Source organism: Canis aureus, chromosome 1 (assembly GCF_053574225.1).
Source record: "Canis aureus isolate CA01 chromosome 1, VMU_Caureus_v.1.0, whole genome shotgun sequence".
Lineage (NCBI taxonomy): Eukaryota > Metazoa > Chordata > Mammalia > Carnivora > Canidae > Canis > Canis aureus.
This window is the reverse complement of record NC_135611.1, coordinates 70992310-71002333: the sequence shown is the minus strand read 5'-3', so window position 1 is coordinate 71002333 and position 10024 is coordinate 70992310. Positions and strand designations below refer to the sequence as shown.

The following is a 10024-nucleotide window of genomic DNA, read 5'->3' as shown; positions in this document are numbered from 1 at the left end:
CGGGGGCGCGGGCCGGGGCCGGGGCCGGGGCGGGAGGCGGCCAGCTCTGCTTGGAGAGGCGTCGGCGAGGGGCCAGGCCGGGGGCACCCGCCCTGCAGCCCCGCCCGCGGCTGTTGGGCAGCCGTTCCCCGGCGCAGGGACTTTAAAGGGCTCGGGCCCCCGCCGCCGCTTGCCTCTGGTAGACACCCAAAGGTGCCTAGTGTCCTAGCCGACTCCCTTTGCCCAGCTCTTGGCTCCGCTGACCCTGTCCGTGTCCCCCAACTCAGTCTGCCCCCGCCCCCGGGCTGAGGTGGGGTCAGGTGGGATCGCCTTCCCGGGCTGGGTTTCTCCTGTACAGATGGGGTCTCCCATCCACAGGTAGGAAGTCGTCTCCGAAGCCCCCATGTGCCGCTCACAGTGCGGAGGGGACAAGAAGGCAGGCAAGGATCTGCTCCCACCCTCGAGACCCCCACCCCTTTCCGGGGCTGCTTTCACGCCGTCGCGGGGCCGGCCTGCGTCCCCGCTCCTGCGTGGAGTTTTGCGTTCATTCCGGACTCCTCTGTCTGCCGGCTCTGGCTCAGGAATCCCACCCCGCACGGGAGGGATGCTGGACGGCGAGCTTTGTCTGACACCCCCCTGGGAGCCGCTGGGGGCTCAGAAACCCCCAAGCTGCAAAGGATGGGGCGAGATGGAATGTCCAGCCTCATATTCACTAGCTAGGAAAGAAGTGACTGACTGTTCTTTGATGCGTTGCCCTGCCCAGCCTGACTCATGGTAAGCCTTCAGTAAGTACTTGTTCAATCAATGAATAAATATCCAGTAGTTTGGGTTAAAATTGATAATTAAATCGGAACATGCCTATATAATAGATGGCTGAGTAGTATGTGTGTGTGAGAGAGACGTACAAATAATACACAGCTATGGCTAAATTAATGTAGCCGCGACTGTTTGAAAACATTTAACCTATATAAGTAACTTCTAAGATACATTTCAAGCAATAAGAAGAAAACCTTGAATTGTAGGATTTCAGTCACACACAAAAGGGAGAAGTATAAATTCTTGCTTTTATTTTTTTTTAAGATTTTGAGAGAGAGCGTGAGCTTGAGTGGGGGCAGGGGCAGAGGGAGATGGAGAAGCAGGCTCCCTGCAGAGTAGGTGCTAGATCCCAGAACCCCAAGATGGTAAAGTGAGCCAAAGTCAGAAGCTTACTCCACTGAGCCACTCAGGCACTCCTAAATTCTTGCTTTTAGATATACACAATATCTCTTGCAAGATACACAAGAAACTGACACATCAGTTATTACCAGGGAAGTGTAATATGTGACTATGAAAAATAAGTGAAAAGATTTCAAGAGATACTTATAACTCTTTGTATTTTTTGCACTTTGAACCAAGTGAAAGTATCTTTTCAAAAAATAAAGTTGTATATAGTTACCATTTTTTGGAGGCCTACTATAATAGCATATGTCTACTGATACACATTTAATATGGTTGGGTGATGTACTTACATTCTACTACTCTCAACAATTCTGTGATGTTGAGATATTACTATTCCCATTTTACAGATGAGGAAACTTGTCCAAGGTCACATAACTCATAACTGATATATAGAAGCCAGGGCTTCTGGCCTCTGAAAATTACTGGTTTATACCTCATGGGGTCTGCTGAACAAAAGGCACTGAAAAATGGGGCCCCCACATTTCTGAGAACTTTCTCATATTTAAAACCTTCAAATTTTAGGGGTTAAATCCAACTTTAAACTTTAATAGTTGATGTGGAAAGCTGAAAGTTCATTTTTCATTTCAGTTAATTTAGTAAACTTTTTTAAACAATTTAATGCCAAATGACTGCACGATATACTTCTGGAAGGGAAATATAGCACATCCAATTTATACTTGAAAGATTAAAAAAAAGTGATATATCCATCATAGACACTCAAATCATAGGTTGAGTAACATCCAATAGATTAAGCACCAACCAATAGTTACTGTTTAACATGCCCCAGAGAGCAAGATAAATTATTCAGAACCAGGACACTGACTTTCTGTTTCTAAAAACTACTCTTCATCAACAGTAACCTGGCAACTCTACTTGTTCTCTGCACAAGAGAATGAAAGACATGCCAGGAATGTGTGAAGTGAACAGAGGGTGATTCCAGAAACAGAGCTGAGGTCATGCAAGATCTGCTTCTTTGGCTCCCTGTTCATGCAACTAGGAAGCTGAAGTGTGCAAGATCATATTTTTGATGTCTTTGTCCTGCCCAGACATCAACATCCCACAGTGTATATTAACTCTGAAGAATACTAAAGCCCATTTCAGGATACTTTTTATTATTATAGTAATCTTTCCAGTTGTTAAAAATATAGACATCTTCTGATAGAGATATTGTTTTTTAAAATTAATCTGAGTAAATTGTAAAGATTTGTTGGGCTTTATTCAGTGATTCATGAATCGGGCCCCATCCCATCTAGTAGATAGAAAGGAATTCCGAAGAGCTATACAAAAAGAAAGACTTTTATAGGTAGAAAGGGAAGTAATTAGCCAAGAGTGGATTGTTTGCAACAAGGTTACCTCCTGAGGGAACTGCAGGGGTCTGTATCAGGAGGGTTATCTCCCTAGAGATAAGGTAATTGTAGATGGACAGGTTTAAGATTTCCCTCCTAGGAAAGGTTGAAACTAATTAAGTTAGATATTAAATCTGTTTAGTGACATTGGGCTTAGCACAATTGACTCCATTTGGGGCCTGTTTTGTCTTAACAATAGCCCCCTTTTAATCATGCTTTCAGCCTAATGGAAAGATGTAATCAAAATGTAAGATATTAGTACCACTCCCAGAGACAACTCTGAGGTTCTGGCAGTGTTTGCCAGTGCTCTGTGATAGTCACAGGGCATGATGTCTTTTTGCTGAATCATTGTGGTATTCACACATCATCACTTCAGGTTCACATTGATTAATTTGGTCATTCTCTTTATTACATTCATTTCCTGAAGATCCAGTCTCAGATTATCTGCTTGGTGATTTGCGCTGTGAACATGTATTTAAAGCTTTTGAGAGAGAGAGACCCCTGGATGGCTTAGCGGTTGAGCATCTGCCTTTGGCTAAGGGCATGATCCCAGGGTCCTGGGATTGAGTCCCACATCGGGCTCCCTGTGTGGAACCTGCTTCCCCCTCTGCCTGTGTCTCTGCCTCTCTCTTGTGGAGGCCGAGAAAAATCAAGGCCATTCCACCTCGAGTTTAGCATTAGCACAAGTACAGCCATCTGAAGCCCCTGTGAATAGGAGCTGAACTTTATGGGAAAAACTGCAGAATGTCCTCAATGTCCTCGGCAGGTAATCCCATATCAGAAAGACAACAGACCCCACGGCAGTGGTGAAAAGTCCCATATTAGAATGAGAACAGAGCTCAATGCCCTTGAAAGCCCCATATCAGAATGTAAACAGAACTTGAGAAATTCCTCCACCCCTTCTGAAAATCCCCTAGACCAGCGTATAGACCCAGCTGTAATCCACTTCGGGGTCCAAGTCCCTGTTCCCCTGTGTCGGGTATACTTGGACCCAAGCTCGAGCTCGTAAATGAGCCCTCGTGTGTTTGCATCATTGTCGGCTCCTTGGTGGTTTCTCAGATTCGCAATCTTGGGCACATCTCTCTATGTCTCTCATGAATAAATAAATAATATATTAAAAAATGAATAAAGCTTTTGACAAAATATAGCACACAGGGAGACTATTCTGATTATTATGATAATAATGATAATAATGATAATTCCGGAGTGTACTATCTGGAGTGTACTTCAAAGCCATGGTCTCCAAGGCCCAAATCAATCAAAATCAAATAAGTCAGAGGAGCACCTGGGGAGCTCAGTCGGTTAAGCATCTGACTCTTGGTTTTAGCTCAGGGCTTGATCTCAGGGTCCTGAGATGGAGCCCCATGTAGGGCTCTCCTCTCAGCATGTAGTCCTCCCTCTCTCTCCCTCCCCTACTCTGCCCGCCCCCATTCACTCTTGCTCTTTCTCTCTCTCTCTCAAAAAAAAAAAAAAAAAAAAAAAAAAAGTCAAAGAAAGATCCCATTGAAGAAGTCACTTTCTTAAGCCAAGAGGCCTATTCAGTGATCTTATGTAGCTGAATCTCAACTTCCCTGGAGTGTCCATTCAAGTGCCACAAGTGATGTTGTCCACAGCACAAATACTTCATTTAGTTAAAAGATAATCAAAGGCTATGTTATTGTTAACAACAACTTTGGGAAAAAACAAACAAAACCTTGGCCAGAGAGTATAAGGGATTTTATCGGGCAGCTATTCCTTTAACAGTGGATTCTGAAATATTTTTAAGAGTTAAGGAGAGATCCCTGAACATGGACTCCTTTGAACTCACTCCTAGCCAGGAAAGTAAGTGAAATCTTGCCATAATAAGCAAATCCTGAATTGTGAATACCTCCTGGTATGTCTTTTCTAATTTGACAATGTAAATTCGGGAATTGACCAATGAGATGTCCCAATTTGTTTGTGAACATTTAGAGGAACAGTTAGACAACCTTGCCCACGGCACATTCCCAGTTGTGCACCCACATGGAAGCATTCACAGGCTCAAGGAAAATAACCATCACAGACAAGTACAAACCCTGTCAGGGAACAAACTGCTCCCACTAAGTTGAGATTGTTAATGGAATCGTTCATGGGGATTGTTGCATTTACCCATTCAAACCAGGGAGTCAGTTAGGTTTTTGGTGCATTTGAAAAGTAAATATCTTGGCCTGAAATAAAAAGTTGTTCTAAATTCCTTGCCAAGATGGGTGCTGATAGATCCTTTCACAATTGGGGGTAGGTCTGATATAGGATAACCATAAGAACATGGGAGTGCAAATGTACTATGATTTACAATGATATTTATGTCTAACTGTGGCAAGTACAGGGGCCCTTGGGTGGCTCAGTAGGTCAAACATCCAAGCCTTGATTTCAACTCAGATCACCATCTTGGCATTGTGAGTAAAGTCCTATGTCAGGCTCCACACTGGGCATGGAGCCTCCCTAAGATTCTCTGTCTCTGGGGCACCTGAGTGACTCAGTGGTTGAGTGGCTTCCTTCAGCTCAGGACCCTGGGCTCCCTGTAGAGAGACTGCTTCTTCCTCTGCCTGTGTGTCTCTGACTCTCTCTGTGTGTCTCTCATGAATAAATAAATCTTTAAAAGAAAATCCCTTCAGATTTTGTCCTATGTTTTTCTTCTTTCTCATTATGGAATAATGAATCATTTTACTTTCCTTACCTACCTTTTATACAAACTTGTTTCCTTTTACCCTAACTAGTTTAATTACATATACTGATTAGAGTTCTCAACTTGTAGTTGGGTTACCTGCCTGGCTCAGTGGTAAAACTTGCAACTCTTGATCTTAGGTTGTAAGTTCAAGTCCCATGTTGGGGGTAGAGATTGTTTTTAAAAAGAACTTAAAAATTCTTTTTAAAAAAGAGTTTTCTACCCTTAGAATCCTTAATTCCTAGTAAAAACAGAAGTAAGTAGTTGTGTACTGTCTTTACCTTAACATTCTGTGGGTTGGCAAATTTATAAGTACATTTTATAATTTCTAGAAGGATATTCTTCCTCACAGTAATATTTCCAATGTGGCACAAAACGGGTTTTCTAATACACCCAAATATGTTTAGTTCTTTTCTAAAAAGAAACCAAAATATGGATAAAACTATGTTCAGTGATTTATGTTTTAATATTTTATTTTATTTGCAAATGATTTGGATATTTAATCCATCATTTACTTTATTTCAGGATATCTTTAAGGTTTTAAGTAACCAACACAATTTTGGAAACTAAATACCTTAAAACATGATTATTGCTGAAGAGTTCACCTAGAAACACTTAGCTAACTACTCTATTTAAATCCTTTGTTCTTAACAGTTATGTTTAGACCACCTGTGAAAAGTTAAGAGAAGTCATCCATCATCCCAAAGTATTTTTCTTGCTGACAAATTTTTAAAGAGATAACATGAACTTAATTGGCCTTTACTAAATCGAGGCAGAATAAAATTACTATATTTAATGCTAATTACTCTAAAGACACATGCCTGTTTTAATTAAATCAACAAACTTGGGGCAGCCAGGTGGCTCAGCGGTTTAGCACCGCCTTCAGCCCAGGGCGTGATCCTAGAGACCTGGGTTCGAGTCCCATGTCGGGCTTCCTGCATGGAGTCTGCTTCTCCCTCTGCCCCCCCCCTCTGTTTCTCTCATGAATAAGGCATATAAAATCTTAAATAAAAATACATTAAGATGGACAAAAATATTTTTAAAAAATCAACAAACTTAAACTACTTTTATTTACTAATAATTAAGCCTAGATCACATAAAGTTGAAAAACATTTGAGTTAGTTTCTATATTTCTGAGAGTTTAGAGAATCCTTAATTTTCTTTAAGCTAATTAAATAGAATTCCTTTGCAAATTAATTGTGGCTCTATCATCTGGAGGTAGAAAAATACAACACATGAATATATCTGTATATACAGATACCCATAATCACAGACAGACACAAACTGAGACTTTTCTAAGTGGCTCCCATTCTAAACTTTAACCCATGAATCACTTACAATAATACAAAACCTACTGGTTACAAAAGAAGTTAGATCCAAATTATTTTTGGTAGATGGAATAAGTTAAGGTTACCTGCTTAGGTGGCTAAAGCTTTTTACTAATATTTGTGGAGAGGACTCCTAAGATTTTTTTATTTGCCTGAGTTTCAAATAACATTCCCCCTGCCTTTGTTTTATTTCTGATAAGAATTACTTCCTTACAGTTTGTATTTCAAAGAAATGACCTAGAAGGGTTCCTGAGAAGGCCAAGTAGACCATTTATGTCTCAAAGCTACTAGGAAAGAAAGCAAGTTCCTCTAAGAAGGACTTTTGTCTCCTAAAGCCAGAAATTTTACAATAATCAGAAGTTCGTTTGGTTTTGTGGAGGTTTGGGGATTGGTAGAAAGGATACGTAAAAGTAGAACTATTTCTGAAGCTGTTTTTCTAGTTTTACTAAGATTTTTAAAGATAAAGATGTTAGCTTTTAATTCCTTAAGAAATTGGGTTATATGGGCAGCCTGGGTGGCTCAGCCTTTACTAAGATTTTTAAAGATAAAGATGTTAGCTTTTTTTTTCCTTTTTTTTTATAATAAATTTCTTTTTTATTGGTGTTCAATTTACCAACATACAGAATAACACCCAGTGCTCATCCCGTCAAGTACCCCCCTCAGTTCCCTTCACCCATTCACCCCCACCAAGACGTTAGCTTTTAATTCCTTAAGAAATTGGGTTATATGGGCAGCCCAGGTGGCTCAGCAGTTTAGCGCCACCTTCAGCCCAGGGTATGATCCTGGAGTCCCCGGATGGAGTCCCACATCTGGCTTCTTGCATGGAGCCTGCTTCTCCCTCTACCTGTGTCTCTACCTCTCTTTCTCTGTGTGTCTCTCATGAATAAATAAAATATTTTTTAAAATTGGGTTATGATTTACATCATATCATGGGTTGATCTACCCATCCAACCACATTATCCTCACTTCTTTATAACAGGGAGAAGATTTTTATCTTAGATAGGAATGAGAATTCATGGATTTTGTGTTCTAGATCGAGAGCTGTGTGTCCTTGGGATGTTTTAATAAATCCTTTCACAAAGGCTTCAGAAGTAAAGTGTTATTTGCCACTGTGTAGTTTTAGCATAGTGAAGGCCCAAAAAAGGTCCTATCAGGCTCTTCCAATTTGGCAATTTCAGGCCACAAATCAACTTTGGAAAAATAATCCTTTCAACTATCTTGTCAGTTTTCAGTGGGGACAAGTAGTAAAGGAAGGGACGGTGTAAAAATTTATTTTCCTCTGCTGGGCACTGCAACAGATTCAGGAGAGCTAACTCTGGTAAGAATTTTTTGTTTTTATTTAAATTTCAAATAGTTAATATGCAGTGTAATATTAATTTCAGGTATACAATATAGTGAATCAGCACTTTCATACATCACCTGATATTTATCACAGCAGGTGCCCTCCTTAATCCCCAGCACCTATTTTATCTGTCCTCCCACCCACCTCCCCTCTGGTAACCAGCACCTTGTTCTCTATAGCTAAGAGTCTGTTTCTTGGTTTGTGTCTCTTTCTCCCCCGCCCCCTTGTTTTTTGTTTCTTAAATTCCACATGGGGGTGAAATCATATAGCATTTGTCTTTCCCTGAATGATTTATTTTGCTTAGCATCATATTCTCTTGCAAATGGTAAGAGATAATTCTTTTTTATGGCTGAGTAAAATTCCATTATAGATCTAATATATATTATATATAATATATATGTCACATCTTTATTTATTCATCAATTGATGGACACTTGCTCTGTTTCCATAATTTGGCTATTGTAAACAATGCTGCTATAAACATCAGGGTGTGTGTATCCCTTTGGATTGTTATTTTTGTAAATACCTCATAGTACGATTGCTGCATCATAAAGTAGTTGTATTTTTAATTTTTTGAGGAAACTCCATACTATTTTTCAGAGTGGCTGCACCAGTTTGCGTTCCTACCACCAGTGCAAGAAAGTTCCCTTTTCTCCTCATCTGCAACAACACCTGTTCTTTCTTGTGTTTTTTTTATTTTAGCTATTCTGAGAGGTGTAAGGTGGTATCTAATTGTGATTTTGATTTGTTTCCCTAATGATGAGTGATGTTGAGCATCTAGTCTATTTTCCATCACTATGTCTCCTTTGGAAAAATGTCTATTCATGTCTTTTGCTCATTTTTGAATTGAATTATTTGTTTTTCAGGTGTTGAGTTCTATAAGTTCTTTACATATTTTGGATACTAACCCTTTATTAGATATGTTGTTTACAAAATATCTTCTCCCATTCTGTAGGTTGCCTTTTGTTGTTTCCTTCTCTGTGCAGTTTTTATTTTGATGAAGTCCCAATAGGTTAATTTTTTTTGTTTCCGTTGCCTCAAGAGACATATCTAGAAAGAAGTTGCTCTGGCTAATATCAGAGGAATTACTCCCTGTTCTTTCTTCTAGGATTTTTGTGATTTTAGGTCTCACATATAGGTTTTAAATACATTTTAAGTTTATTTTTTGTATGATGAAAGAGAATGGTTCAGTTCCATTCCTTTGCATGTGGCTGTCCAGTTTTCCCCACACCATCTGTTGAAGAAACAGTCTTTTTCCCATTGGATATTAATTCCTGCTTTGTCAAAGATAAGTTGACCATATAATTTTGAGTTCATTTCTGGGTTTTATATTCTGTTCCATTGATATATGTGTCTATTTTTGTGCCAGTACCAAGATGTTTTAATTACTACAGCTTTGTAATATAACTTGAAGTCTAGAATTGCTTTCCTTTTTCAAGATTGCTTTGGCTATTTGGCTCTTTTGTGGTTCTATACAAATTTTAGTATTATTTGTTCTAGCTCTGTGAAAAATGCTATTGGTATTTTCATTGGGATTTCATTGGCATTGAATTTGTAGATTGCTTTGTGTAGAACAATAATTGTTCCTCTAATCCATGACCATGAAATGTCTTTCCATTTTTATGTGTGTCATCTTCAGTTTCTTTCCTCAATGAAAGAGGTCTTTCTTCTATTTGGTTAGGTTTATTCCTAGGTAATCTTATTATTTTTGGTGCAATTGTAAATAGGATCGATTCTTTAATTTCTCTTTTTGCTCCTTCATTATTGGTGTATAGAATTCAACAGATATCTGTACATTGATTTTGTATCCTGCAACTTTTTAAAGATTGTATGTATTTATTCATTAGAGAGAGAGGCAGAGACATAGGCAGAGGGAGAAGCAGGCTCCCTGTAGGGAGCCCAATGATGGGACTAGATCTAGGACCCCAGGATCACAACCTGAGCCAAAAGCAGATGCTCAACCACTGAGCTACCCTGATGCCCCCTGTATCCTGCAACTTTACTGAATTTCTTTATCAGTTCCAGCAATTTTTAGCAGTCTTTCAGCTCTTCTATATACAGTATCATGTTTTCTGCAAATACTGGAAGTTTTACTTCTTCCTTGCTAATTTGGATGACTTTTTTTCTT

General features: G+C 39.5%; 1 protein-coding gene across 10 annotated transcripts in view; it reads left to right on the top strand.

Annotated features, from left to right (window-relative positions):
- LOC144317344 (uncharacterized) overlaps positions 1-10024 on the top strand; it is a 57625-nt gene that overhangs the window by 26842 nt on the left and 20759 nt on the right. For 4 of the 10 annotated variants that reach the window (XM_077903615.1, XM_077903659.1, XM_077903629.1 and 1 more), the window contains exon 2: positions 358-753. The exons of 1 other annotated variant lie outside the window; for it this stretch is intronic. In XM_077903615.1, the coding sequence (XP_077759741.1) occupies positions 358-699 (342 nt within the window). In that variant the 3' untranslated portion in view covers positions 700-753. Of the gene's footprint in view, positions 1-10; positions 765-2053; positions 8176-10024 lie in introns of those variants that run through there. 5 more of the 10 variants (XM_077903639.1, XM_077903618.1, XM_077903645.1 and 2 more) reach the window with 4 other exon arrangements.